The 26029-nt window shown below is 33.1% G+C and overlaps 14 protein-coding genes across 14 annotated transcripts; 4 read left to right on the forward strand and 10 right to left on the reverse strand.

Annotated features, from left to right (window-relative positions):
• Positions 1-580: 580 nt before the first annotated feature.
• Positions 581-2847, reverse strand: BX664DRAFT_259165 (uncharacterized protein; the record flags this gene model as incomplete). Its single annotated transcript, XM_051540573.1, has 7 exons — positions 581-715; positions 791-1009; positions 1088-1362; positions 1846-2245; positions 2353-2395; positions 2466-2494; positions 2650-2847. Coding segments are annotated over 7 exons (1299 nt in total), but the record flags the coding sequence as incomplete, so codon positions are not given.
• A 1585-nt stretch (positions 2848-4432) lies between these two features.
• BX664DRAFT_327148 (uncharacterized protein) lies at positions 4433-5670 on the forward strand. The gene is made up of 2 exons (XM_051544361.1): positions 4433-4963; positions 5044-5670. The coding sequence occupies exons 1-2, from the start codon at positions 4783-4785 to the stop codon at positions 5202-5204; spliced, it is 342 nt and encodes a 113-aa protein (XP_051403971.1). The 5' UTR covers positions 4433-4782; the 3' UTR covers positions 5205-5670.
• Positions 5671-6353: 683 nt separating this feature from the next.
• On the reverse strand, positions 6354-7834 carry BX664DRAFT_327153 (mitochondrial carrier). Its single transcript, XM_051544362.1, has 6 exons — positions 7692-7834; positions 7462-7607; positions 7231-7371; positions 6811-7163; positions 6624-6742; positions 6354-6529 (listed from the first exon to the last, which is right to left on the reverse strand). Exons 1-6 carry the CDS (start codon positions 7775-7777, stop codon positions 6463-6465), a joined length of 912 nt encoding a protein of 303 aa, XP_051403972.1. The 5' UTR covers positions 7778-7834; the 3' UTR covers positions 6354-6462.
• A 110-nt stretch (positions 7835-7944) lies between these two features.
• Positions 7945-9096, reverse strand: BX664DRAFT_293446 (pyrroline-5-carboxylate reductase). The gene is made up of 2 exons (XM_051542045.1): positions 8431-9096; positions 7945-8369 (listed from the first exon to the last, which is right to left on the reverse strand). Exons 1-2 carry the CDS (start codon positions 9068-9070, stop codon positions 8107-8109), a joined length of 903 nt encoding a protein of 300 aa, XP_051403973.1. The 5' UTR covers positions 9071-9096; the 3' UTR covers positions 7945-8106.
• Positions 9097-9550: 454 nt separating this feature from the next.
• Positions 9551-10691, reverse strand: BX664DRAFT_312551 (thioredoxin-like protein; the record flags this gene model as incomplete). Its single annotated transcript, XM_051542606.1, has 3 exons — positions 9551-9626; positions 9802-10463; positions 10563-10691. 3 exons carry the CDS (start codon positions 10689-10691, stop codon positions 9551-9553), a joined length of 867 nt encoding a protein of 288 aa, XP_051403974.1.
• Positions 10692-10888: 197 nt separating this feature from the next.
• BX664DRAFT_347695 (pyrroline-5-carboxylate reductase) lies at positions 10889-11957 on the reverse strand (the record flags this gene model as incomplete). Its single annotated transcript, XM_051547555.1, has 2 exons — positions 10889-11145; positions 11282-11957. The coding sequence occupies 2 exons, from the start codon at positions 11955-11957 to the stop codon at positions 10889-10891; spliced, it is 933 nt and encodes a 310-aa protein (XP_051403975.1).
• A 338-nt stretch (positions 11958-12295) lies between these two features.
• On the reverse strand, positions 12296-13305 carry BX664DRAFT_293448 (ClpP/crotonase-like domain-containing protein). Its single transcript, XM_051542046.1, has 2 exons — positions 12999-13305; positions 12296-12902 (listed from the first exon to the last, which is right to left on the reverse strand). Exons 1-2 carry the CDS (start codon positions 13270-13272, stop codon positions 12328-12330), a joined length of 849 nt encoding a protein of 282 aa, XP_051403976.1. The 5' UTR covers positions 13273-13305; the 3' UTR covers positions 12296-12327.
• Positions 13306-13635: 330 nt separating this feature from the next.
• Positions 13636-16968, forward strand: BX664DRAFT_257805 (kinase-like domain-containing protein; the record flags this gene model as incomplete). Its single annotated transcript, XM_051540519.1, has 13 exons — positions 13636-13790; positions 13935-13994; positions 14069-14198; positions 14297-14353; positions 14424-14476; positions 14545-14930; positions 15007-15038; positions 15096-15439; positions 15510-15779; positions 15849-16145; positions 16404-16626; positions 16717-16808; positions 16875-16968. The coding sequence occupies 13 exons, from the start codon at positions 13636-13638 to the stop codon at positions 16966-16968; spliced, it is 2193 nt and encodes a 730-aa protein (XP_051403977.1).
• A 393-nt stretch (positions 16969-17361) lies between these two features.
• BX664DRAFT_258461 (kinase-like domain-containing protein) lies at positions 17362-18593 on the reverse strand (the record flags this gene model as incomplete). Its single annotated transcript, XM_051540552.1, has 3 exons — positions 17362-17887; positions 17964-18088; positions 18180-18593. 3 exons carry the CDS (start codon positions 18591-18593, stop codon positions 17362-17364), a joined length of 1065 nt encoding a protein of 354 aa, XP_051403978.1.
• Positions 18594-19560: 967 nt separating this feature from the next.
• On the reverse strand, positions 19561-19958 carry BX664DRAFT_257177 (replication factor A protein 3; the record flags this gene model as incomplete). The annotated part of the gene is made up of 3 exons (XM_051540494.1): positions 19561-19674; positions 19745-19810; positions 19872-19958. 3 exons carry the CDS (start codon positions 19956-19958, stop codon positions 19561-19563), a joined length of 267 nt encoding a protein of 88 aa, XP_051403979.1.
• Positions 19959-20196: 238 nt separating this feature from the next.
• On the forward strand, positions 20197-20982 carry BX664DRAFT_327167 (Pre-rRNA-processing protein TSR2-domain-containing protein; the record flags this gene model as incomplete). The annotated part of the gene is made up of 3 exons (XM_051544363.1): positions 20197-20360; positions 20419-20516; positions 20576-20982. Coding segments are annotated over 3 exons (541 nt in total), but the record flags the coding sequence as incomplete, so codon positions are not given.
• Position 20983: 1 nt separating this feature from the next.
• On the reverse strand, positions 20984-21813 carry BX664DRAFT_383984 (uncharacterized protein). Its single transcript, XM_051549151.1, has 3 exons — positions 21592-21813; positions 21463-21527; positions 20984-21392 (listed from the first exon to the last, which is right to left on the reverse strand). Exons 1-3 carry the CDS (start codon positions 21785-21787, stop codon positions 21018-21020), a joined length of 636 nt encoding a protein of 211 aa, XP_051403981.1. The 5' UTR covers positions 21788-21813; the 3' UTR covers positions 20984-21017.
• Positions 21814-21996: 183 nt separating this feature from the next.
• Positions 21997-22912, forward strand: BX664DRAFT_383985 (uncharacterized protein). Its single transcript, XM_051549152.1, has 3 exons — positions 21997-22264; positions 22339-22477; positions 22558-22912. Exons 1-3 carry the CDS (start codon positions 22023-22025, stop codon positions 22750-22752), a joined length of 576 nt encoding a protein of 191 aa, XP_051403982.1. The 5' UTR covers positions 21997-22022; the 3' UTR covers positions 22753-22912.
• Positions 22898-25670, reverse strand: BX664DRAFT_347703 (uncharacterized protein; the record flags this gene model as incomplete). Its single annotated transcript, XM_051547556.1, has 4 exons — positions 22898-23650; positions 23798-24827; positions 24895-24949; positions 25022-25670. 4 exons carry the CDS (start codon positions 25668-25670, stop codon positions 22898-22900), a joined length of 2487 nt encoding a protein of 828 aa, XP_051403983.1.
• Positions 25671-26029: the final 359 nt, after the last annotated feature.

The raw sequence follows: 26029 nt of genomic DNA on the forward strand, positions 1-26029 counted from the left end.
ATTCAATAAAGTTTGGAATTTTTTTTTTATTAGTATTATTATGATGTATTCGATAAAAAAAGGATGTTATTCATCAAATTTTGTCACAAGAATGTCATCCAACTTTGAATTGCAATCTTGCAATAAAAAAAAAAAATGGAATGGAGGATACTGAATGGGATGATGGTTATTGAATGATGGCATCATTCTCTCCAAGTCCCAGTGCTTCATCATGTGAATGGTCAAAGTCGCTCCTACAATCATGCTTAATGATCTTGTAATATATTTATTGTCTTTTTATCTTGACAACATCGAATCTTGCAAATGAAAAAAAAAATCATAACTTCTGCCTTCCAATCCTATATATCGATCCGTATTAATGATCCATACCGCACATAAATCAATATCTTCAAACATCTAACAATGTCCAATAAAATAAAAAAAAAAACCTTGATTTTGGATTATTTATTATATATAGAAAAGAGAGATAGATAGGTAAACAGATGTATGGTTGATTTATCAACAAGATAAAATAAATAAAGAAATAAATAAAAAGGAAAAAATGGAGTGATATATAGGGTATAACTACAAAAAGGGGGGATTATTGGGTTGATATGACTTGATCGATTTTATGTTGTAGACTTGAGATTTGATACATGGAATGAGCCAGTTCATGTAAAGGAATAGTATCCAATAATCGAATTGTAATCTTCGGTGCGTGCTTGATCCCTGTCGCCTGATCAAAAAAAAAAAAAAAAAGAGTAATGAATTATCAAATTTCCTTTTTTTTATTTTTATTTTTTCTTCATACCTTGACGAGAGGAAACAGTCGATCACCGAGTTTTTGTTTCTTTTCATGTGTCGCTAATCCATCCAAAGAAGAAAGAAAAGTATCCATTTCTTGGACCTGATAAGATTCTGATTCCTGAGACGATCGTCTTTTAACGCTATTGGCCATCGGAGGTAACGATGATGATGATGATGATGAAGATGAAGATGATGATGTTGTTGTTATTAAATTTGGTCGTTTCTGTGGTTGTCCCGTTATCGATGATGGTGTCGATATCAAATCTTGTTGTAGCAGCATTTTCTTTGTTGTAACCTCGACTTCTTTTTCTTCTTCTTCATCGAACGTCTCCAAGGCGTTTTTGGCTTGATTGATTTTGGATTTGCAAAAGTCAGGATTGAATAGACATAGAGATCTTTCCTTTTTCTTCAATGTCATTAACATATCTATAATATCTCCCAATTGGCCTGATGAGAAAGGTTCTTCACATTTGAGGACGGCCTGGATCATGCGTTGTCGCTGAGTATGAGCACTTGTATCCGTCATCACACTGCATATCGATTCTATGGATCCTCGACGTCGTAAAGTGGGTCGGACTGTTGTTTTGCAAATGGAGTGTGATTCGTGAGGTGGAACACCAGAGGCGAGAATTGATAACGACATGTTGTTGTTTGAATTCATTTGGGATGTGATTGAGGGTGAGGATTGTGTATAGTGGTGGGTTGAATGCTTGACAGGTGTCTAAGACATGGAATTGTTAGATGCTATGTGATTTCATTCTTATCTGATATCATTACTTACAGTTGTATTGTTGTGATGATGGTGAGCTGAATGATATTCATCATTTTTTGAAGATTCCAAAGTTGAATTTGATGATAGAGACATATTGGCGCCATATGATGGTTTTGCTATGTTGTTGTTGTTGTCGCTGTTATTGTTAGACACTGCCAACGTTTGATCTGAATTTGGTTGATGCTGTGATGGATGATGGTATTGGTAATGGTGCCGTCGAGAATATAACTGTTGTTGTTGTTGGTGTTGTCGTTGAAATGAAGTAGTTTGTGGCGGTGATGGAGAACAAGAAAATGGCATTTGTGGAGTAGTAGTAGTTGGAGTACTTGTGGAAGGATTTGATTGTGATGTAGATGCATTTGTAGTTGTTGACTTAGTATCAGTGGTAGAATTGTTGGATGATTTGCCATTTCGAGATTTCTTTGGTTCATGAAAAGACACCAGAATAGCCTTGGATAGAATATAGCGACCATTCATTTCTTGGAGTGCATGATAAGCTTCTTCTGTACTGAGGAAACTAACAAAGCCGAAACCCTTTGATTGATTTGTTTTTGTATTCTTCATCACCCGTGCAGATATGATATGACCATATTTTCGAAACTGTTTGAAGAGATCAGAGCTTTTAGCACTCAAATCCAAGTTTTTGATGTAAAGATTGGTGTAATCCACAGTATTAGTACGATGTTCCTAATAATATATAAATAAATTAAATACAAAGAATATATTGCTTTTTTTTTTTGTTTACTTACATTGATCGATGTATCCATTTGTTGTTGTTTTTGTTCAGGGTCCACACTGGAAGGTTGCCGTTTGCTTGATACAAAAGGAAAGACTGTTCTACATATAGAAATAAAAAAGATGGTCAAAACCCCCCTCCTTTTATGACGAATATGTATATCTATTTTACATGATTTTCTCCTGAATCATTCTTTTGTTCTAAGAGATAAAAGAGAAGAAAAAAATATAGATAAAATAAAAATAATGATAAGCACATGAGAGATAATCATCTTGCTCTGTTCCCCCTTTCTTCTTCTCCCCCCTCCTTTTTTTTTTTTTTTTTTTTTTTTTTTTTTGTTATCCTAGGTACTTACCATAATAGTGATGGCATGTTCAGCATCATTGATACGAAAATATTGAATTAATGCGGTTCCTTTGAAATGACCTTGTTCAACAATAATTTTACAGAGAGACATAGGACCAAATGGACGGAAAAGATCATAAAGTGACTTGTTGGTAGTATTTTGTGGTAAATTTTGAATTTGTAAAATATTGGCAGCAGGTTCAGGATCAGGATCATGAGTCAAAGCGTTAATATAAAGTTGAAGCTGAGATCCGTTGTTGAGTTTGACACCGTTAAAAAGAGTCAAAGCATAATCAGCTAATAGATAAAGAGAACAAAAAAAAAAAGTTGAATTATGTTATTAACAAAGTACATATATATATATATAAGCTTTACCGTCTTGTTTATTTGTAAAAGTAATATAACCAGAGGATAGTTCTGAGAAAGCACAAGGAGATAGTTCAACACTAATAATAATAATAATAAGAGGAAGAATCAGTTTATTGGTGATAAAAAAAGAAAAGTATTTACTAACCTTTTAGGATGACAAGACTTTAACACTTCTAAAATATCGTTTTCTTTCGTAGTATTGGGAACTTGAATATAAAGTTGTTCTGATACAAGAAAAGTATTGGTTGATCTAATACTTTGTCGGTTTTTGGGAGGTAATTTGACAATTGTTTTTGTTTCAGTCATTGTACACGACCATGTAAATAAAATAATGTAATCTTGACAATGAATAAAATAATAATAATATTTGTTTGTAAATAAAAGAAGAAAAAAAAAGGAACAAAAGAAAAAAAAAAACAAAAGAAAAAAAAAAAAAAGGAGAAAGGGAAAACCTCGAAAAGAATGAAGTACAGCGCTAAGGCTTTTTTTTTTTTTTGCATATTTTTGACTGTTGTCATAACATTATATGACGGAATTTCTATCATTTTGACATTGTATACAACGAAAATCGTGTTCTCCTTTTTTTTTTTTTTTTAAAAGGCATTAAACCCTCCCTCTTTCTCTATGTTACCAAATTTGGTTCGGCGATCTCATTTTTTTTTTTCTTCATATTTGCATAAGTGAATAAAAAAGTATGTTATTCGAATGGTGGATTGTTTCGGGGTTCATCTTCTAAGTTTTACTTGGATGTGTTTCCCCCATGACCAACATGGAAACCATGCATGAGGATAAAGCCATTCAGAACATAAGTTTTACTCAGCACCAATCAAAAAAGAAATATAAAATCGGAAATGAAATTGAACCAATCAAATTGAACCGGATTACATTGATTTTTTTTGTCTCCATATCATTTTGTTACCACTACCTAAAAAGTTCAATATAAACCCTCTTTTATATATAAAGCTCAGTTAGAATAAATAAAGTATGCGCTTCAAACTAACTTTGAATACACTATATAAAAAAAAATGTGGAGAAATTATTTTATTTTTTTATTTTTTTTTTAAAAAAAAAATATATAATTTGATATTTTCTTTTTAAAAAAAAATCATCCCAAAAAAAAAGAACAAATGAAAATGAATAGTACTATTAGATTTAGAATCCATCATTTTCATTGGTCTTTGACAAGAGAGTAAGGAAGAAAAAAATTTTTTTTTGTTTCTATTTCAGAATCCGCCACTCAAGTTATAACACAATATTGTTTATATTGCGCGCCTATTTCTTTTCCTCTTCTTTTTCTTTTTTTTTTCTTTTATCTTATTTTCGATTATAAGCACTCAAATAATAAAAAGGTAAACAAAAGAAATCATTTTTTTTTCTCTCTCTCTCTTTTTTTATTTTTATTCTATTTCCCAAGTTCCTCTTCTTTTTTTTTTCTTCTTTCTTCTTTTCCTTTTTCTTTTTTCTTTTTTTCTTTTTTTTTCTATCTCCTGTCACTCTTCTTTTTATTATTTTGTTTTTTGTTTATATTCCATACTCAAAAAAAAGTCAGTTTCCGTCGCCGCACTTCTTCTTGTCAACCTTTTTATTCTTGTCAACCTTCAATCATCTTTTTATTATTGTTCAGTCTTTCTTTTTTTTTTTTTTTTCCTCTCTCCACAAAATCAAGAAAATGATACACACTTTTTTTTTTCCCGGTTTACCCGAACTCTCTTTTTTCTAATTTGGTACTAATATGTTCTTTTATTAACAAACTTATTTATAGTTACATTCAAATATGCAATCTATGCCCTATTATCAACAAGGCTATCAAGCTCCTCAATATCCTACTTCTGGTCCTCATCCAGTGATGACTAATGGTCCTCCTATGATGCCTCATCCTAATGGTTTACCTCCTATGCAACATCATGATCCTACTGCTCAACCTTCCAAACGTAAACAAGTCAAGAATGCCTGTAGTAAGTATTCAAAACGAAAAACTTTTTTTTTTCTTTTCTTTTCCGCTCAATCTTTTTTTTTTTTTTTTTTAAAAAAAAAGCCAATTGTCAAAAAGCATGTAAAAAGTGTGATGATGCTCGTCCTTGTCCTCGTTGTATCAAATATGGTATTGCTGATACTTGTGCCAACTCTGTACGCAAAGAAAGAAAGAAGGGTATTAAACGTGGTCCTTACAAGCGAAGACAAAAGACTGGTAAATAAAACAAAATCAAATAAAAAAAAAAAAGAAAAGAGAACTAATCATTCATGATTATATAGAAGGTGATAAACCTACTCAGCGTAAAACTACTTCTATGCCTGAAGATCAAACTGGTCAATATGCCAATGCTGTACGTGCTCCTCCTATACCTTATGGTTTCCCTGGTAATCTCAATCAATATGGTCAACCAACTTATGAAGCTTATGGACATTACTATAAGGAACAAATGGTAGCTCCTCCATATGGTGTTGTTAATCCTATGTATCCACAAATGGCTTATCCAGTTCTTATGCAAGGTCAAGGTGATGGTTCTCCTAGTCATCCTCAACATGGTTATCCACATCCTTCTTTACCTCAACATTATGGTAGTATGGTACAACAACCTCAACAACAACAACAACCTCAACAATCTCAACAACAACAACCTTCTCCTCAACCTGTCAAGGCAGATCAAGCTAGTCCTCAATTGTATTATCAACAACAACAACAACAACAACCTACTGTTCATACTCCTCAATCATCTGCCCCAGTGAAACATAGTCCTGAATTAAAATCTGAAAACATGACTCCTGTGCCCAGTGCGTCTACTTCCTCTGGTACTTCATCATCACCTCCTGGATCTACTGAAGAAGAAGATGGAAACAAATATGCTCGTTTATCTCAATTGTGTACTGCCGCTTTACATCAAGAACCTACTGGTCAAGAATCCGGTCAACAACAACAACAACAACAATAATTTAGTACATAACCATTCCTTATCATCTATTTTATCCATTTTTATTAACTCCATTGTATCTCTACATCTCTTTTTTTTTTTTTTTTTTTTTTTACGGTACATTCTTTTGTTTTGTATATTGTTTTCTCTAATAGATTTTTTTTTTCTTCTTCTCTGTTTATTTACTTCCTCCAATAATAATAAAAAAAGTCATGTTTTCTCATGTGTTTTATTTTGTTATTGTTTTGTTGAATCATCGGACATGATTTTTATTTGTCTTATTACACAGTTCTACATCTTGCATGAATTGAATGTCAAGTTGGATGTCATTATTTTCAAGCGCCTTTTCATAAGCATCATGGAAAAATAAGGGGTATGTGTGAGAGAATACACTTCTTGTTTTAAAACACCTCTAAGTTTTTATTTCCTTTTATTGTTTTTTTTTTTTTTTGGTGTATGTGGGGGAATAATATACATATCAAGTCTAAACTATGGATCATTCAAAATAATAATAATAATAATAATACCTAACTTTTTTTTTTTATCTATAGATGATTAAACATTCTCATGGATAGTTCATAAGCAGTAAAGGTGGCACCAGCAGCAGGAATACTTTATAGAAAGAAAGAAAAAAAAGACCGATGACCAATGAGAATGATGTAATATCATTAGGAATGATATCATTTTTTTTTTTTTTTTTTTTTACCTTCGAAGAATAGTTGGGGCCATGCCTCTAAAAAGTCCATTGATTCCATCTCTTGCATAGATTTGTTTCATCACCTTGGTAACGTATAATCCTTTAGGAGCTTCTGTTTGATTTTGTACCTATACAAAAAAAGAATGATTAGTCTTTTCCAAAGAAAAAAAAAAAAGAAAAGTTTTCTTCATTTTACCACTGATTTCACTACATCAAAAGGATAACTAAAGATCCAATAACCAATACCACCTGCAGCACCTGATATCATGAGTTGAGTCACGGTAGCATCATGCTCTTGATTCTTAATAAGTTGTCGTTTGACCAATTCAAATCCGGTATAGAAACCAAAATAAGCTGGGATTTCACGTAAAATGGTGGCATACATGCCTCTACCTAATCCATTAGCCCATCCATCTCTTTGAATCAAATATTTTGCACAATCCACAGGACCAGTGAAATATCGTTCTTGTCCCATAGGTTTACCATATTGAGCTTGCATTTTAATTTTAAGTAATTCAACAGGTGAAGCTAAAATACTATTCACAATCCCTATGAAAATTGATTTTTGAATCAATGAATCCTTTTTTTTTTTTTTTTTTTTTTTTTTTTTTTTTACCAGCACCAGCACCAGCAAGACCAATTTGACCAATAGATAAGACTTGTCCAGGATGATCTTGTAATAATTGTCTGAATTGAGAATTAGCAGCAAATAATAAAGCATTCACAGCACCAATACCAACCAGTGGACTTGCCATGCCTATCATGAAAAAAAAGAAGAGGTTTTAGAAGAAGGATCCTTTATTTTTTTTTTTGTCTTCTGACCTATCCAATTGAATATATATATTACCTTTATATAAAGCCAAAACACCTTCATTTTTGACGGTTTGTACTGCACAGTCCCAAGCTCCATTGAACCTTCCATGATCTAATTGTAATCGTACCTTGATTGTATCCAAAGGTTGACCTACAAGTACATTGGCCATACCACCAAAACTAATAATATTCAAAAACAAAGATCCATTGGAGTTAATACCAATGAAACTTTCAGGAGACAAATAAATGAAAGTAGGGACTTACTTTCCAGAAACAAAGTCAGCTACAGCAGAGACTTGTTTTTCTTCTTTAAGAGGAGGAAGAGTAACAGGATCTACTGTAGTGGCCATAATAAATGATGAAGAAAAGAAAAGGTTGGGAAGAAGAAAAAAAAAAGGACAAATTAAAAAAAAAAAAAAGAAAAATGATGTGCTTGAGCGGAGTCATTCATTTTAGTGTCGGTTCTACGTTACATTTGTAAGCTTTGTTTGATCCAACAATCATATTGGTCACTGTCATTCAATTCAACTCTTTGACCCCACACTCCTTTTTTGTTCATGCAATCTTACTAGATGGTATTGATTTGTTTTGTTTATTTTGTTCCATAAAGTTGAATATAATGATATGTACATATAAAAAGGTTAAACTATACAACTAAAAATAAAATAAAAATAGTAAACTAATTTTGACCTAGTTCTTTTGATAGTTCACGTCCTCGATCAGCAGCAGCAAATACAGCATCTTTCATGATTTGTCGAATATTATTGGCTTCCATAGAGTTGATTGCAGCTTCAGTTGTACCTTTAGGAGAAGTCACCTTTCTTCTTAAAGTAGCCAAATCATCTTCTGAGGTTTGTGCCATTCGAGTAGCTCCTAAACATGTTTGAAGTGTTAATGCTTTAGCATCTTCAGGTGTTAAACCAGCAGCAATCCCAGCATTTTCTATATCAAAAAAAAAAAAATTAGTCAAATACTAAAAAAAAAAAAAAAAAAAAGAACTTACGCATGGCTTCCATGATTAAAAAGAAATAAGCAGGTCCACTACCACTAATGCCAGTGACAGAATCAATCAAAGCTTCATTATCTACCCATAAAACTTCCTTTGCCACAGCACGCATGATATTTTCAGAAGCCATTCTTTGTTGTTGACTAACAGATTCAGTAGCATAAAGACCAATGGCACCTTCACCTAGTAAGGAGGGAGTATTAGGCATACAACGTACAATGCTAGCGGGTTGATCAGTGTTCATCCATTTATAAATATCTTGAGTAGTGATACCAGCAGCAATAGAAATAATCAATGTATTTGGATTCTTCAACAAGGCAGTGGCACAACTAGAAAGAACTTGACGAAGTACTTGAGGTTTGACAGCCAAGATCACCACATCGGCTCCCTCAATGGCTTGAAAATTATCAGCAGAACCGTTCAATTCAGGATACTTGGTTTGCATATATGAAAGTCGTTCGGCAAAAGGTTCAGAGTACTTGAGTTTAGACCCAACATGTCCACTGGCATGTAACCCACCAAGAATGGCTTCGGCCATGTTACCACCACCAATGAAGGAAATAGTAGGTTGTGTTGAAAGATGAGAAGAAATGGCTTGAAGTCTTTCTACCTTGATGGAGGTTGTCATTGTAGTCATTGTTTATAGAATTGATATTTTATAAGAAAAAAAGATAAAAAAAAAAAAAAAAAGAGGTCCAAGTTCCCAAATTTATACACCCTCGGCCTTTAAAAAGATTGTCACAAGCAATCAAAAAGATCAGTGATAATTGATTGGCTGATATCTTATCAATAAGTATTCTAAATCAGGGGTGGGGTGAGAAGAAAAGAATCAGTGAACACTCCGCACTAAAAAAGAGGCATAAAAGAGAGAGAGGGATTATTTTGAGTTCATGCTATGACGCTGTTTTCTTCCAGGGAACTCTTGCACGGAACCCTTTAACTATATCGAGTAAGTCAAAGTAACCTTTTATGATCAAGACAAATGTAGAAATAAGAGTCAATTCTCTATTACTTTTTTTTTTTTTTTTCTGTTCCCCCAAATAAAAATACTAAAATAGACACACACACACAAAAAAAAAAAAAAAAAGGTGATATAGTATAAGGTTCTTTTTTTATTTCAATCAAAATCGTCATCATCATTATCATCTTTTTCTGGTATAATGTATAGATCATCTTCTGATAGAGCTTCATGTCTAATAAAAAAAAATAAAATAAAAATAAAAATAAAAAATAAAAATAAAAAAAAAGTGAGAATCATGCATGTGAGTCATTTCTTTTTTTCCCCTGATAATCATGTCATACAATATAAAAATTATGTATACACACACACACTGCTGTCCCATGATATCACTGTTTTTAATGAGTTACCTAACCAAGACATCTTCTACGGTTTCTGCAGTATATCTAGAACCCACTTCATCATCCAATCTGACCAGGTTAGCAACCAACATCCCACTTTTGTATCCCAGAATAGCAGGTGATCCCACCAAATCGAATTCCAAATCCAATGCAGACACTCGGATCATTTTGGCCAAACAATATTTTCGAGCTAATCCTTGTAAAATAAAGTCCAAATGACGACAATTTTCTAAACTATCGTCATACAAATGTACAATCACCGGGACAGTGCGCCATTCCTTGTCAATGGCTTCGGCATAATCATCCACATCCACATCTTGTACATAGCCAAATATTCGATGTGATTGTCGTATATCGTGATTCTTCAACTTTTTCAATTCTTCTAATCGTTTTTTCCGATATTGTTGAATTACTTGTTCATCTTCTTCAAAAACTTCTTCTTTTTCTTCTTGTCGTTTGGGTGGTTCCAATATCAATTCCATCTGCTGTTGATCTTGAATGTATGTTGTCGTCATGGGTGCCTTGGCTAATAGTTTAGCATTATAATCGGCTATTTGTTGTTGCTTCTTGGCTGTATCCAGCTGTTGTTGATATTTTTGATCATCAATCACTCCTTTAGGTCCAGTGTGTCGTCCTCCTTGTCGCATAGCCATCGTTGTTGTAAAATCTTCCTAGCCATGGTCCAACAAATAAATAAATAAATAAATAAAAAAAGAAAAAACAGCTAAATAGTTAGATACAATTGACTTTTTTTTTTTATTTTTACTTACATCTTGAAAAGAGGATTTGGTTTCTTCATCTTCTGATATATCACTATCATTTTCACCGGATCTTTTATACTTATCATCATCATCTTCCAAAGTATTCTTTTGTAGTCGTGCTAAAAGTGCATCATCCATATTTTTCTTGTCGTAATACACGTACTTAAAAAAGAAAAAAAAAACTATATACACATATATATAGATAGAAAAAAAAAAGAGAATACACGTTTTCGTTTTCCCACCCTCCATAAAGTGTTTTTTTATTTATTTCATAGTCCGTCCGCCGATCTTCAGTAAAAAAAAAAAAAAAAAAAAAACAAGAAAAAAAAAAACATCTAATCTAATTCATTGGATAATTGTTCAGCACGACTGGTAGCAGCAAAAACAGCATCTTTCATTACTTGTCTTATTTGATTTGCTTCCAAAGATTGAATAGCAGCTTCAGTGGTTCCATTGGGTGAGGTCACTTTTCTCCGTAAGGTTGCCAAGTCATCATGCCCAAGTTGTGCCATTCGAGCCGCCCCTAAACAAGTTTGTATCGTTAATCTAGTGGCTTCTTCTACAGTTAATCCAGCCGCCACTCCAGCATTTTCTATGTTATAAATCCCATATCAGTAAAAAAAAAAAAAAAAAAAAAAAAAAAAAAGGAAAGAAAAGAAAAAATGAATCAATCATAACAATAAACTATATTCCGTTTTGATCTTTCAAAAATAAATAAATAAACTTACGCATGGATTCCATCAATAAAAAAAAGTAAGCAGGTCCACTTCCACTGATTCCCGTGACAGCATTCATCATTGATTCTTTTTCTACCCATAAAATTTCCTTTGCCACTGCCCGCATGATGCGTTCAGTAAGATCACGCTGTTGCAAAGTCACCGACGTATTTGCATATAATCCAAGAGCTCCTTCTCCAAGTAATGCTGGTGTATTTGGCATACATCGAACCACTGGAGGTATTGTTGTTGATCCTTGTTGTATATTCATCCATGAAATGATTTGGTGTGTCGTCACTCCACCCACAATAGAGACAATCAATGGCAATGACAACGAGCAACTAGTCACCATAGGCATCACTTGACGTACTTGAGGAGGTTTGACTGCTAGCACAACCACATCGGCATCGTGTAAAGCTTCCGTTTGTTGATCCTTTTCATCGGTTAATCCTAAAATGTTGGGATATTTATCTTGCATGTACTCTAGTCGTCTCTTCAATGGTTCAATATATCGTAATTTGCAGTAACCACTTGCATCTAATCCACCTAACATTGCTTCTGCCATATTGCCTCCACCAATAAATGTAATAACAGGTTGTTCATGTTCTTCTTCTACTGGTTGTTGTAATCGAATCGGTGTAGCCGTGATCATTCGACGCGTTGTCCATCGTATACCCAAAGTCGGCATCCATGTCTTTTTCAGTATATTCAACATTTAAAGTAAATATATATAGATGTAAGTATATATATATAAGAAAAAAAAATAAAAATAAAAAAATAAAAATAATAAAAAAGAAGCGAAGAAAAAAAAAAAAAAAAAGACAAACTCGAGTGATAACATTCCAAGCGTGGTTTGAAAAACATGAATTCTGCATTGGCTACTTTTTTCACCAACCACTATGATTCATCGTATAATAATATAAAAGTCAATAAATGATTCCTATGAGTTTGATTATGTAATGATTCTATGATATTTGATGATACCATCATATCCATTCACAAAAAAAAAAAAAAAGGATATTTAAATACGGTACATAAAAAAAAGAGAGTTTTTTATTTCATAATTTAGAAGATCCAACTACACTGTTAAATAATAACATTTCATAATCTATATCATTATGTACATCATCTGATCTAGATACCAACATTTTCATTCCACGTACGGCAGCAGGGGAGACACGTTCTTTGGTTTTCTGATCATATATGAATGGTTCAATCAATTCAAGACAACCATCCAAACAGGTATTATAAGCTTCATCCTTCTTTTTTGCATTGACCACTTTGTCCACTAAACCAATTTCCAAACCATAAGCAGCATCTATTGTAGGAGCACCTGCCAACACTTTGAGAGCATATTTTCGTCCAATTCGAGCCACCAATCGTCGAGCACCTCCCCAAGGAGATGATACACCCATCCTTGTTTGTACAAATCGAAGAATTGTAGAAGAATCCATACAAATATAATCAAATGCTGTGATAAGTTCCGTGCCACCACCGAATGCTGCTCCTGATATGGATGCCACCGTAATCAATGGAAGACGAGATAGACGTGTCAGAGTATCATGCATTAATCGATTCACCGTTTCTGTATTATCCATAGATCCATGCATATATTCACGAACAAATACTAAATCTATAGAATCATAACAAAAAAAAAAAAAAAAAAAAAAGAAGGAAATGGTTATTTCACTTTTGGGTCTTCATTCTATATAGATATATATATATTTACCTATACCAGCACAAAAAGATTTCCCACGACTACCAGTAACAATAAGAGCGACTAAATCATCGTCTTGTTGTCTTTGTTCCAAATCTAGAATAATATCTCTGAATTCTACCATCATTTTCCCTGATAATGAGTTATGTCGTTCAGGTTGGTTGATTTCAATCAATCCCACACCAGTAGTAAAGTACCGGTTAAAAGTGACTTGACCATTCCCTAAATACCTCAGTTTGTCGCAAGTAATTGATAAAGGATCCTTTGGTGAAAGTATTGTTGTCATGGTCCAAAAAGAAAAAAAAAAAGAAAGGGGAAGAAATGAAAAAAAAAGTGAGTGTGGGGTTTGCCAATGCATGTGATTAGCAAAAGAAAAGAAAAAAAAAAATCAGCGGGGTATAAAATACAAGAGGATGATTTCATTGGTTTATGCGAATTTGAAGCCTGGGTTCTTATTTTCTTTTTTTTCTATTCTTCCTCTCACGCTTAACTCTGTTGATTTTTTTTCTCTTTTTTTCATTTTTTTTTTTCATCAATTTTCATTAATTATTTTATCATGGCTGATGAAGAAGAAGATTCATCACTTCCAATGGAAGTCCAGAACCGGTTTATTTATCGTCGTGCAAGCAATCCAGAAGATACAACACAAATGATATCATTCCGTCTTTCAGAACACAACTCTCCTTCTAGTTTGCCAAGAATCCCATTACCTTTACCTTATTTACCCAGTGATTATCAACCTTCTCCTTCAAGTCCAAAACATATTGTTATTTCACCATCACAATCCTCTTCATCATCATCTTCGTCATTTCAACATAACAATCAACACATACCCTTACGACAGCGATCTCGGTCTGCAGGCAACTTTCTTCTTGATATCAATGACAGCACTCCACTGGTCGGTCAATTTCGTTCATCTCGTACTTTACTAGAAGGTGATAATGGTAGCAATTTAGCAACAAAACAACATTTTGAATTGGTGCCATACAGAGAATGGACTGTCATTCTGTAAGTTGTAGTCATTTGAACATGTATATGTTGACTCAACCTCTTTATTATTATTGTTGTTATTATTATTATAGTCGCAATGAAACTAGTGGCAATACTGTTTTATACAATCAAGAAAGTCAACAAATCTCAGTACAACGTTATATACCAGTACAAAACCAAGATACTTTACCATCAGCGCCTCAGATTCATCACCCTGATGAGGTATGTTATAGACCAATATTGAAAAAAACAACAACATATATTTGCTAACCAAAACGTTTTTTTTTTTTTTTTTTATTATCAATTAATGTATATATTAGAATTCGGTTGAATGCCCTCTTTGTCATAGACCTTATCCAAAGAATATTCCTATACCGGTATGTTCTCTTTGTCTTCACAATAGGAACGTTCACTGATGTCTTTCATATTTTTCTTTAGAGTACGCAGCCAACATACATGGATCGTAACTACTTTCGATTATTAAGTTCAACACCTACAGAGTAAGTATTCATCTTCCCACCATATATCAATCACAGCCAACTAATGATAACATTTATTATTGTTATAGTTCACCTATCACCTCAAATGACAACACACCTCGAACAACTAGTGGATCACAACAGCCTATGGATGAACTATTTGTTGAAACATCATCATCGTCATCATCGACTCTTCATTTGAATGCCAATGCTATTAATCAGGGATACTATTCTAAATTCTTTCTTGAACTACGAAAACTTGGTCGTGGTTTCCGTGGCAGTGTCTATTTATGTGAACATATATTGGATGGAGTCAAACTTGGGAAATATGCTGTCAAGAAAGTAGCTATAGGCAATAATCATACATGGCTTGTCAAGATGTTACGAGAAGTACATTTACTTGAACGATTACATCATCCAAATATTGTTAGTTACAAACATTCTTGGTTAGAATATGATCGTTTGACCCCCTTTGGTAAGCTCCAAAAAAAAAAAGATGAAAGGAATGTCTTGTTGACACCTTTTTTTTTTTTTCTATATTGATACTATAGGTCCCAAAGTGCCCTGCTTGTTTATTCTTATGGTAAAAAATGCACACATAATGATTTTTGCATTTACTGATTCAATTTGGTTATTATAGGAATGTGCCAATGGTGGGAATCTTGAAGAATACCTTGAACCTGAAATATCACCTCAAGATCATCCGACAACAGATAAAAAGAAAACACCAAAGGAATTGAAACGGGAAAGGATCAAAAGACAATTGCGACAACAAGATCAATATGAAGCGGAAACACAACATAAACAACCCATCCAGACTCAAAAACGGTTACTTAGTATGAATGAGATCTCTTCGCTTTTTTTGGATATTGTGCAAGGATTAGCTCATTTACATCAGCAAAATATTGTACATCGTGATCTCAAACCACCTAATTTACTGCTAAAATGGGATGAACGCCGTAGAGGATCTGAAGTATTCAAAATGTAAGTTTTTATATATGATACTCAACAACTTAAATATTATTCCTTCTGATTTTTTTTTTTTTTTCATTAGTCCTCGTGTCTTGATCTCTGATTTTGGTGAATGTGAAGATTTAGAAAGTGTTCCTGATAGTGATCGAACTGGAGCGACAGGTACTATGGAATTTATGGCTCCTGAACATGTTCGTCTTGATCCCCGTGGCAAAAATCTGGTGGATTATTCTCCAAAAGCTGATATGTGGTCTCTTGGCATGGTCTTGTATTATTTATGTTATTCAAAGCTTCCTTACTCCAATGTAGATGATGTTGATCTTTTACGTGAAGAAATACTTTTATTTAAAGAGTAATATTTATTTTAAATATACCCCATTCTCAGATAATTCTAATTTTTTTTTTTTTTTTTTTTGGATAGAATTAAGTTTCCTAAATCAAGATTGGATATTTTTCAAGGTACTGTTGATTCATCCACTGCGGCTATGATGGAAACAATGAAACGTCAACATGCTACTGATATACCACAAGAATTCAAGATCCTGATCCGTTTACTTCTCTCTACTGATCCAGCTAAACGGCCTTCCTGTCAAGAAATCTTATCCAAGTTGGATCTAGTGAAATTTGATCATCAAAAACCACAACAAGATATCTCTTCAAACGATTGGACTCCTGGTGAACCTTCGGCATCATCATCCGCATCATCATCATCATCATCGTCATCCTCGGCTACGTCCTCATCATCTGCCACTCCATCTACTTTATCAGGATCTCCAACACCTGGATATGATACATCTACCGCCGCTTTCTCTTCTTTATCAGATATGGTTCCTATCAACACACTTGTTCTTGATCGACGTGCATCTTCTCCATGGCATTTACATCCAACATCACCAAAACAACATGCTTCTTATCAATCGTCACTTGATTATGTACCAACATCAGATCTAACATCTGTCAGAGAATTAGAACAAAGAATGGAAACACATGTATTGGAAGATGAAGATAGGATGGACGATACCAATAAAAGAAGAACGAGTGGACAAACAACAGGCAATCAATCATCGAGTTTACGGAAAAGACAGAAACGAAATAATGATGATTCACTTTTATTATTGGATTCTCCTCTCCATACTCGATTGGTCAACAATGAACAATTTTATCTTCGTATGTTGAAAACGACAACAGCCGTCTTCAAGGTAATTTTTTTTTTATTTAAATTTGTTGACTGATAAATATTTATTTATTTATTTTTTTTTAAAACATATCTATTCTATAATCTATTGAAGATTGCTACATGTACATATCCTTGTCAACCTTATTCAACAAGACCCATTCTTTTATATCCTGTGATTCTTTTGGCGACCTTTGATTTTTGGAGGTAAAGGAATTTGAAGAAATAAAAGATGATATGTTTTGATATTGATTTCTTTTTTTTTATATATAGTGAAAAGATATCTCATAGTTTATTGTTATTAGTTATTCATTTGACCTGGTTGATTACCATGGCTTTATTGACGGGGGGAATGTGTATGTCATGAATAAATATATGTATATTTTTTTGTTTCAAATAAAAAAGATTGGTAGTTTGTACTTTTTGATAATCACATGTTATTCATCTATTTGCATTGATGGTTTGGGTGCGATTGGAGTGAAGATGATCTTTTTTTTTTTTTTTGATGGTTCCTTTACTATCGATATACATTTATTATTATTATTATTATTATTTTTATAACAAACAAAAGAAAACCCATTCATCTAAATAGAATGGTGATACAGCATTATCAGTGGCCATAAAAGGAAACCAGCCTCTCTCTCTCTTTCTCTCTCCTTTTTTTCTGTTGTCTTCTAAAACAAGTAATGGTTCATTCAACAAATGGGAACTTTTTATTCATCATCAATCAAAACTATACTAAAAAAAAAAAAAAAAAAATTTATTGTTTCTTCTTCTTTGCCAGTTTATGATCCTTGTCATCTTTCAAATGATGTCGATGGTAGGAAGGTCCATGATGATGACAAATTTGGATGGCTTGTAACCAAGGGGATTCGAGACATTGACGGATAGTCCAACGTTGTTGGGGATCAGGATCAAACAGACCATACAAACAATCCTTTTCATCTTTTGTACAATTCGAGAGAGGTAACCAAGAACGTTGTTGTCGTTGACCATCCACATAATCACAGTATTTCGGGTCCGTCCGGTTAGCTTGTAAAAACGGGATTTGTCGGTATGTCATGCAATGCCAGGTCACCGCCACGCTCCACACATCCAGTGCCTTACCATTATAGTCAGATGGACTCGAGAATAATTCCGGTGGCCAGTAAGGTTCCGATCCACATTTACCTTGACTTGTTCTAGCTGTCTTGTCGAAACATGATTGAATCACATCCGCCACACCAAAATCAGTGATCTTCAATACTCCTTCGGCTGTCATTACCAAATTTTCCGGTTTGATGTCCCTAATCATTATTATTATATAGATGAATATCGTTTTTTTTTTTTTTTTTTTTTTTTTTTTTTTTTTTGAGGATTTACCTATGAGCTACACCACATTGATGCATATGATCCAAACCCAATAAAAGTTGTTTGAATAAACAATCAATTTCATTATCTTCAAGATCAAAATAAGAAAGAATAGTAAATACATCCCCTCCCGAACACTATACAATAAAAATAAAAAAAAAATCAATATTAATATCTATCTATTGTTCTCCTTTTTTTTTTTAATTCTCCTTTCTATAGTGTCCTTACATATTCCATAATAGTACACCAACGATTCTTATGATCTTTAACTAAATCAAACATTTCCACAATATGAGGATGGCGAATGGCTTTACTGATACAAAATTCACTTGTCATGCGTTTTTGATAATCCTTTTCGGTTTCATCTCGGTCTCGTTTTCGGAATTGTTTGATAGCCACCACGGTTTTCTTATTTGACTGTTGAGTTTTTTCCAAAGGAATCCATGCTGGACAATGTGGGATTTCCATCAATTGAATCATGGCTGTGGCTCCTTGTCCAATAACTTTCCCTTTACGATAATCTTGATATCGATCTTGAAGTTGAAGAGGTTCCGCTTTATGATGATGATGTAAAGAAGAAGAAGATGAACGTGATGATGAAGAACGTCGAACAAAAGAATAATTCGTCAAGATCCGTTTCATTTCCGTCAATAAAGGAGATTCTACAGGAGAAGATGGCGTTGATCCATTATCCGAATGATAAGGAGATGGTTGATTTGAATAAATGTATGCAGAATCGGGATGTAATTGTTGTTGTTGTGTCAATGATAATGAGGATGAGGATGATAATGTCAATGATGATGATGATGATGAGGATATTGTTGGTGAGATGGGTGAATTAAGTAAAGATGATGAGGTCGGGTGGTCATCATGGGTTCCCATGGCAAAAGTGGCCGCAAATGAAGATGTAAGTGCTGCTATTCCAAGAGCCGTAGGAGATTCTGAGGGTGAAGGTGGTTTTGATCCATATTGTCGTAGTGATAGATGACTGAGTTTATGAGACAGGGATGATTTTTGTTTTTGTTCAGCCTTATTGGATGATGACGTTCCTTTTTGTACAGTAATGTTGGATCGATAATTAGATGATGGTGGAGGTGGTGAAAGAATGATTGTAGGTTGACTAAAATGAAAAATTGCAATTTTATTGGTTAGTATCATGAAATTCATTGTTTTATTTTATTTACCTAATATTATTGTGGATAGTTGTCATGTCTATATTATTGTATAAAAAAAAAGAATTGAGTCAAAAGAGAAGAAAAGAAAAAAAAGAAAAAAAAAACAAAGAGAAAATTAGTAAATAAATAAATATATATTTATATAATAATAATAAAAAAAAAGGCACTAATAGTAAAAATAAAATGGGAAACCAAAAATGAGGGGTTAATCAAGCTAAACCTTTTTTTCATCATACATATAATGTCCTTCCACACTACCCGATTTGGTAACTACACTATCTCCTCCCTTTTTCATTTGTAAATCCATTGATAAGATACAAAAGATTGATTTCTTTATTCAAAGATTTCTGGGAATTTTTGACCGTATTCTACAACCTTGTTTGCTAATCCTAAATCTATAACAAAAAAAAAAAAGTTAATATAAATTATTATTTTTATTTTCTCTTACCAAAGTTATCACCAAGATTACAAGACTTGAATTCCATTACACTAAAGTCCTTTTCAATACGTCCAATCACTTCAACATATTGTGTTCCCCATTGACTTTCCTATTCATCAAAAAAAAAAGAAACACAAGTTAATATTTCATTATTATTATTATTATTTATAGTGGTTTACTTTTGTTAGTTTGACAAGTACTTGACCACCATCTGTAGCATTCATCACTGCAGTATCACCAGAAAACTAGAGACAAAAAAGAAGTTTAAAGAGGGTTCTGTCTTTTCTTTTTTTTTTAAGTACTTACAGATACAACTTTACCGGCAATTCGAACTGTAGAACCAACATATTTTTCACGTAATTGAGAATTGATACGAGGAGTAGGTTTTTCCATTATGTATATATTGAAAGAAGTTTCTTTTCTTTTTATAAAAGGTATGTACAGTAGAGAAAAAAAAAAAAGGAAAAGAAACGCGAGAAGAGAAAAAAAAAAAAAAGAACAAACTGCGCGCGTTTCTAGTCAGTGATCATTTCAAACTCCATCCTACTCTTCTTTTTTTTTTTGTTGTATTTCAGCCACTTTTCTTTTTTTTTTTTTTTTTTTTTTTTACTTTTTTACTTATTATCAAAGTTATGGCTGAACATCCTAACAAGGTAGCTTTTCAACAAGGTGTTACTTATATTTTCAAGAACTGGACTGCCTTGAAACTGGCTGTAGAACAAGACTGGGGAGGTGTGGATTCTGCTGAAAAGCGTGATTGGATGATTGACCTTATTACTGATTATTTTGGCAAAAGTAAGGAAACAATATAAAAAAAAAAAAAAAACTCAATATTATTTTATTTATTGATTAGATGGTAAAAAAGTGGATGTTGATGAAATTGAAGATATATTGAACCAGATCATGAGTGATGAATTTCATACTCTTCTTGAAGATGACTCGGCTTATTTGGTATGTATCATATATATATACAACATATATAGATTGACTTATGTATATATTTTTTTTAGGTAGCAAAACATTTGGTAGAACTCTTCCATCAATGTATCAATGGTAACTTTGCAGAAGTGGAACGTCTTCGACAAAAAAGTCAGACACAATCATCAGCAACAACATCAAGCTGTGTCCAACAAGGTGACGACGACGACGATGATGATGAACAAGACGATGATATTCAAGATGATGATACTATGGATCAAGATGATATGGAATTAGATAATACGACTGAAGAACCTCCTTCTGGACCTGATGAAGATGGTTGGGAAACCGTTCGTACCAAAAAGAAATAAATTAGAATACCATCCATACATTTTTTTTTTGATATATTTCATCTTATCCCCCCCCTTTGTACATAGAATCAAAAATAGAATCATTTCTTTTATTATTTCGTATACATATATTTAACTATATTGACCCATACTAAATAAAAACTACTATATATATTTGACTATTCTATTGTTTGAAATCTTCCAAGATCTTATTAAAATCATCAACGAACCTCTTTCCATGTATTTCATCCAATTTTGCTACAGGGTTTGTTGGTACTTCCTTTTGTGATGTTTCCTTCTTTTTCTTTTGTAATGTTTCCTTCTTTTTCTTGATCTTTTTATTGGTTGATGATTGATTACCGGTCAAAGCATTGGTCATGTCCTTATTATCTTCATCATTATGTTTTCGTTTTTTTTGTTTTCGAGATTTGTCTTGATCAAATGCGGCGATATCAGCTTCATCTTGTTCTGCTTGTCTTGCTTCTTCATCAGCGGCCTCTAAGGCTGACCATGATGCCCCTTTTCCTGCTTCATATAATCTTTGCATTCGTGTTTTATCCTATATCATATATATATATATAATAAGTTGAAAGTTCAGAAGAGATTTTTTTTAATTCTTATTTTATTACTGTATCTTTTAAAGCTTGATAACCTCGGTAAACATGGAGTGGTTTTTTGGTAAAGTCTTCAGGGACTATCAATATATGTATAAAGTTAGATCTTGAAATATATATATATAACTTTAGTTTTTACTTTACCTGTCCAACATTTAAAGTGGATTGGGTTTATAGGTTCCAATGTCTTTTTCTTTTGTTTTTTGTCTTTGCGTTCAAGAGTGGCTATGGATAAGGTTTTTCGAAGGATGGATTTATGACAATGAATACATTTATAGTTAGAAGTATGAGCATATAAAAAAGCCAAAGTTCGAATAGGTGTTTCCGTAGATTCTGTCATTATAGAGAAAAGTGAGGGACTCTTTTATTTTTGCATTGATTTTTTTAAAAAAAGAGGGGGAGGACTGGTTTCAAGCATAATTTTTTGCTAGGTGGCTTGAAAATATGGATGGTGAGCAGCGGATATTGAAACCGCTTTCTATTTTTTTTTTTTTTTTTTTGTATACCATGTCCCTACTTTTTTAACTTTTTTTTTTTCTTTTTTTATCTTTCACAGCACACACACACTTTTTGACATGTATTCCCGATCCTTCATTGGTTTCCGTCTTCTTTCTCAACAAACATATCGACCATTTCATACGAGTTCATTAACACTTTCTGAAAATAATGGTATGTTTGGAAGGTTTAATCCTTGGGCTAAAAAGACTACCAAGACTTCCGACTCTACTACTACTACAACTGCTACAACTGCTACTACAGAATCTATTGGTAATGTCACCTTTGATGTTGATTACCAAGATGAACATGAATTTTCTTCGTAAGTTTGACTTGCAATAGTCTATTTTTTAAAAAATATACTTACTTTTTTTTTGTTTTTTTATAAAAACTTAGTTGGAAAAATACTCAAGTAATGGAAGATATTAATGACATTCATTCATCTATTCATACTATTGTGTCAGAACATATTAAAGGATTGAATGAAACCAATTGGCAAGATGCTTCCTTAAATGATACAGATATCAAATTCAAGGTAAATAAAAATAAAATAAAATAAAATAATAAATAAAAAAAAAAAAAGGATTGGTATTGATATATATATATATATAAAAGGTTGTCAAGGAATCTATCAAGCAAATCGGAAAAGAAATACCTAATTTGGACCTGAACAATATCACCACTGTCAAGGATCTTTTGGCTTTTTATGAACGCAAACCTGATCTTTCTGAAACATCCGTTGAAAAGTTCTTTATTGAAAATCAATCTTCTTTACCCCCCAACATGACTTTTGTGGACAATAAGAAATGATCTTTTTTTTTTTTTATTATTTCCCTCATACATCCATCACTCACATATATATTTTTTCTTCTTCTTTTGTTGTTGTCATTTTCAATTCATGTTTTGTATTTATACTATTATCACTGAAAATTTAATCAAATAAAAAAAATCTTTTTTATTTCATAAAATGACGTTGACTAACATCTGATAACAACTGTTGATGCATGGCCCAAATTCTATCACTCGGTACAAAACTAAAGTAAACAGCCAAAAGTTCATCTTGATGATCTTGATCTACTAGTTGTTCTTGTTCTTGTTGATGTTGTTGTTGCTGATGATGATGATAATGGTGAAGAAACCGATGATGATGATGATGATGATGATGACGATGATGACGATGATGTTGGCGTAATAATTGTTGTTGTCGCCCAGAAAGATATAAAAATTGAAATCCTTGTCGATGATCAGTAGGATGTTGTAACGTTCGAATCTTCGGAGGTGCTAATCTTGAAGAAAGTCCACAAGCCAACATATCACCACATAATTTCTTCAATCGTGACACACTAGGCCAACGCCATTTGCCAATCAATGTATCCATGGTAGTAGTCGGCTTCACATCATACCTTTCGTAAATTTCATATAAAATTTCATGATGTTTGTCCAATTCATTCAGATCCACCAATTGAGGAGAAGATACAACACCTTTCTTGATATGGATAAAATGAACAAGCCCAGGATAGTTGGCAGCAAAAGACAAGATTGTAAAGTGCACACTTTCTTTGGTCAGTAAAAATGAAGTGAAGTCTTGAAGTCCAAACCGTAATGATGACGTGAATTGTTTCATTTGTTGATGTTGTTGTCGTTGTCGTTGATGATATTGTAAAGATTTCGTCGACGACAAGGAAGCAAGTACAGATGAAGGTAGTGTCTATCAAAAAAAAAAAAAAAAAAAAAAAAAGAAATTGTGCATTAGTACTTTTTTTTTTTTTTTTTTTTTTTTTTTACATATTCCTTCCATATTACTTTTCCTATTGTTCTTCTTTTCTTTTTTCTTTCTTTTTTTTTTTTTTTTTACCTCATCAGAAAACAAAAGGATAGCTACTAACCCATCAGTAATTTGAGAAAGACAAATACGAGTCATAATAATTCGATTGCCATGCTTTACCCAACGTCGAACCATCTTGACTGTACCTCGTTGTCTCTGTAGTTGCTGTTGCTGTTGTTGTTGCTGTCGTTGTTGTCGTTCCCGCTGTTGCTGTAGTTTTTGTACTTGTCGTTGTTCTTGCTCATCTTGACTACTATCATCGCTTGCTTCACTCTGTGTAGTATATTTGATCAAATTCGGATAAGGTTGTTGATGCTGATCTACCATACTTTGACGTCTTGATCTTCCAACAGGGGATGAATTGGCTGAAGCACGTCTTGCAATAGGTCTATCAGTTGCAGGAAATTCATCATGCATATTCTGGTACCGATTATAATTGACAGAATTCACAGAAATGTTGGTAAGAGCATGTGAAGGAACACTACTGGAAAGATATGCCATATTATTATTGTTACTACTACTATTGTTGTTGTTGAGTGAAACTGTTGATAAAGATGGTGATGTGGGTGAAGAGGAGCTTGGAACGTATTGGCGGTAAAGTGCTTTTGCATTGGGAGGTAATGGGGTATCATTGTTGTTGTTGTGTTGGTGATAATGGTGATCCAAGCTTGGGGTTAACGATGTTACTCTGATTGCAGCTGTCATCTCATTGAGAAGATCGTCATCCATATCCCGAGTTGGCGTAGATGACCTACTTGTCGTTGGTGTTCTACCTTGATGACCTTTCGGTAGTCGAGAGAGTAAATACGAATGTACAAGAGGTGGTGGGTTGCTCCATGATATTGATGGTATAGTTGTAATAGAAGGTGTCACCTGCGTGATGGCTGATTTTGTATGGATTTTAAATGGTGACGGTGCACTTGAGTCATATAAATAAGAGAATGAAGATGCTTTTTGATTTGATGAGATGTTTGATGAAGAGGATGTACATAATGTGGGTGATGAGGTGGATGGTGATATCATTTCATCATCGGTTGAAGTGCTGCCATGCGTCGTTGTACTAATAAGAAGTTAAGTCATTGTTAGTAACCGATCTCAAACATTTGATTTTGGTCATTTTCACTTACCTGTGTGTGATTGCTTGAGGTTCACTAGCTTCATGTTGTTGTTTCAAATGAGATTCTATTTCACAAAAAAAAAAAAAAAAGAGGTAAGCTTATCATGATGATATATATATTGTGTTTAGAAAATTACCTTTAGAATCATAATCATAGCCTTCACAAATGTAATCAGCTACCAAGATTTTCAAATAATACAATAGTTCATTTGTAATAGGGTTGTTCTGATATTGATCCTTATTGCAACAATGTACTACAATCTTTTCCCGAGCAAAAAGAAAAGCATGATTCCAGTTTCCGAGAGAAGAATCCATTTCTGTGTGATTTCCTTTGTCATAATGTTCTTTTAATAGTTGTTGCTGTTGAAGTTGTAATTGTTGTTCTTGTTCTTGCTGTTGATGACCAGAACTATTATTTTGGGTACGACGAGAAGAAGAGTATGGAGGAGGAGTAGAAGAAGAAGAAAAAAAAGCCGATAACTTGCTACCGGATGATTTTGATGAGGATGGTAAAGAAGAAGGAAACATATTGTTACAACAATCAGAAAGTGTTTCAGCCAAACGAGTGTTGAGTTCTTCCTGAAGATCGACTTGTTCAATAAGGCAAAGGTGCTGATGTGATCGGAGTGTATAACGGTTTGCCAGGAATGGGAGTTGGGCAAGACAATGAGCTAGTTTATTTTTATTAAGAGTTGGATGAAGACTTCGTCTTGAATGAATAGTACCATCATTGTGTAGTCGTAATTGCCATTGAGGTCCAAAGTTGAATCTTAAAAAGTTGTCCATAACGATGAGGTGCTTATGTAAAACGGAGACTGGTATCTTTTGCTGTTTAGTACAAGCAATAAACAGCAAGTTATGTCGCTATTATTATTATACATAACAAATAGATTAGTTTCCTTTTTATTCATCTTTTTATTATTATTATTATTATTATTATTATTACCTCCCAAAAAACCACTAACTTTCCATTTGTTCTGACATGCTGTATTTGGTTGTGTAGATTGGTTTTAATCAAGTCCTTGATAAGCAAAAGAGGCAAATATCGAATATGATTCGTATCAGTGCCATCTAGTTTATCATTATCTTGTATTGACTGGTATATAAGGTTTCCTGACTTGTTGAGTATAAAATAAGAAATCATT

This window comes from Halteromyces radiatus (genome assembly GCF_025201355.1).
Source record: "Halteromyces radiatus strain CBS 162.75 chromosome Unknown BX664scaffold_2, whole genome shotgun sequence".
NCBI lineage: Eukaryota > Fungi > Mucoromycota > Mucoromycetes > Mucorales > Cunninghamellaceae > Halteromyces > Halteromyces radiatus.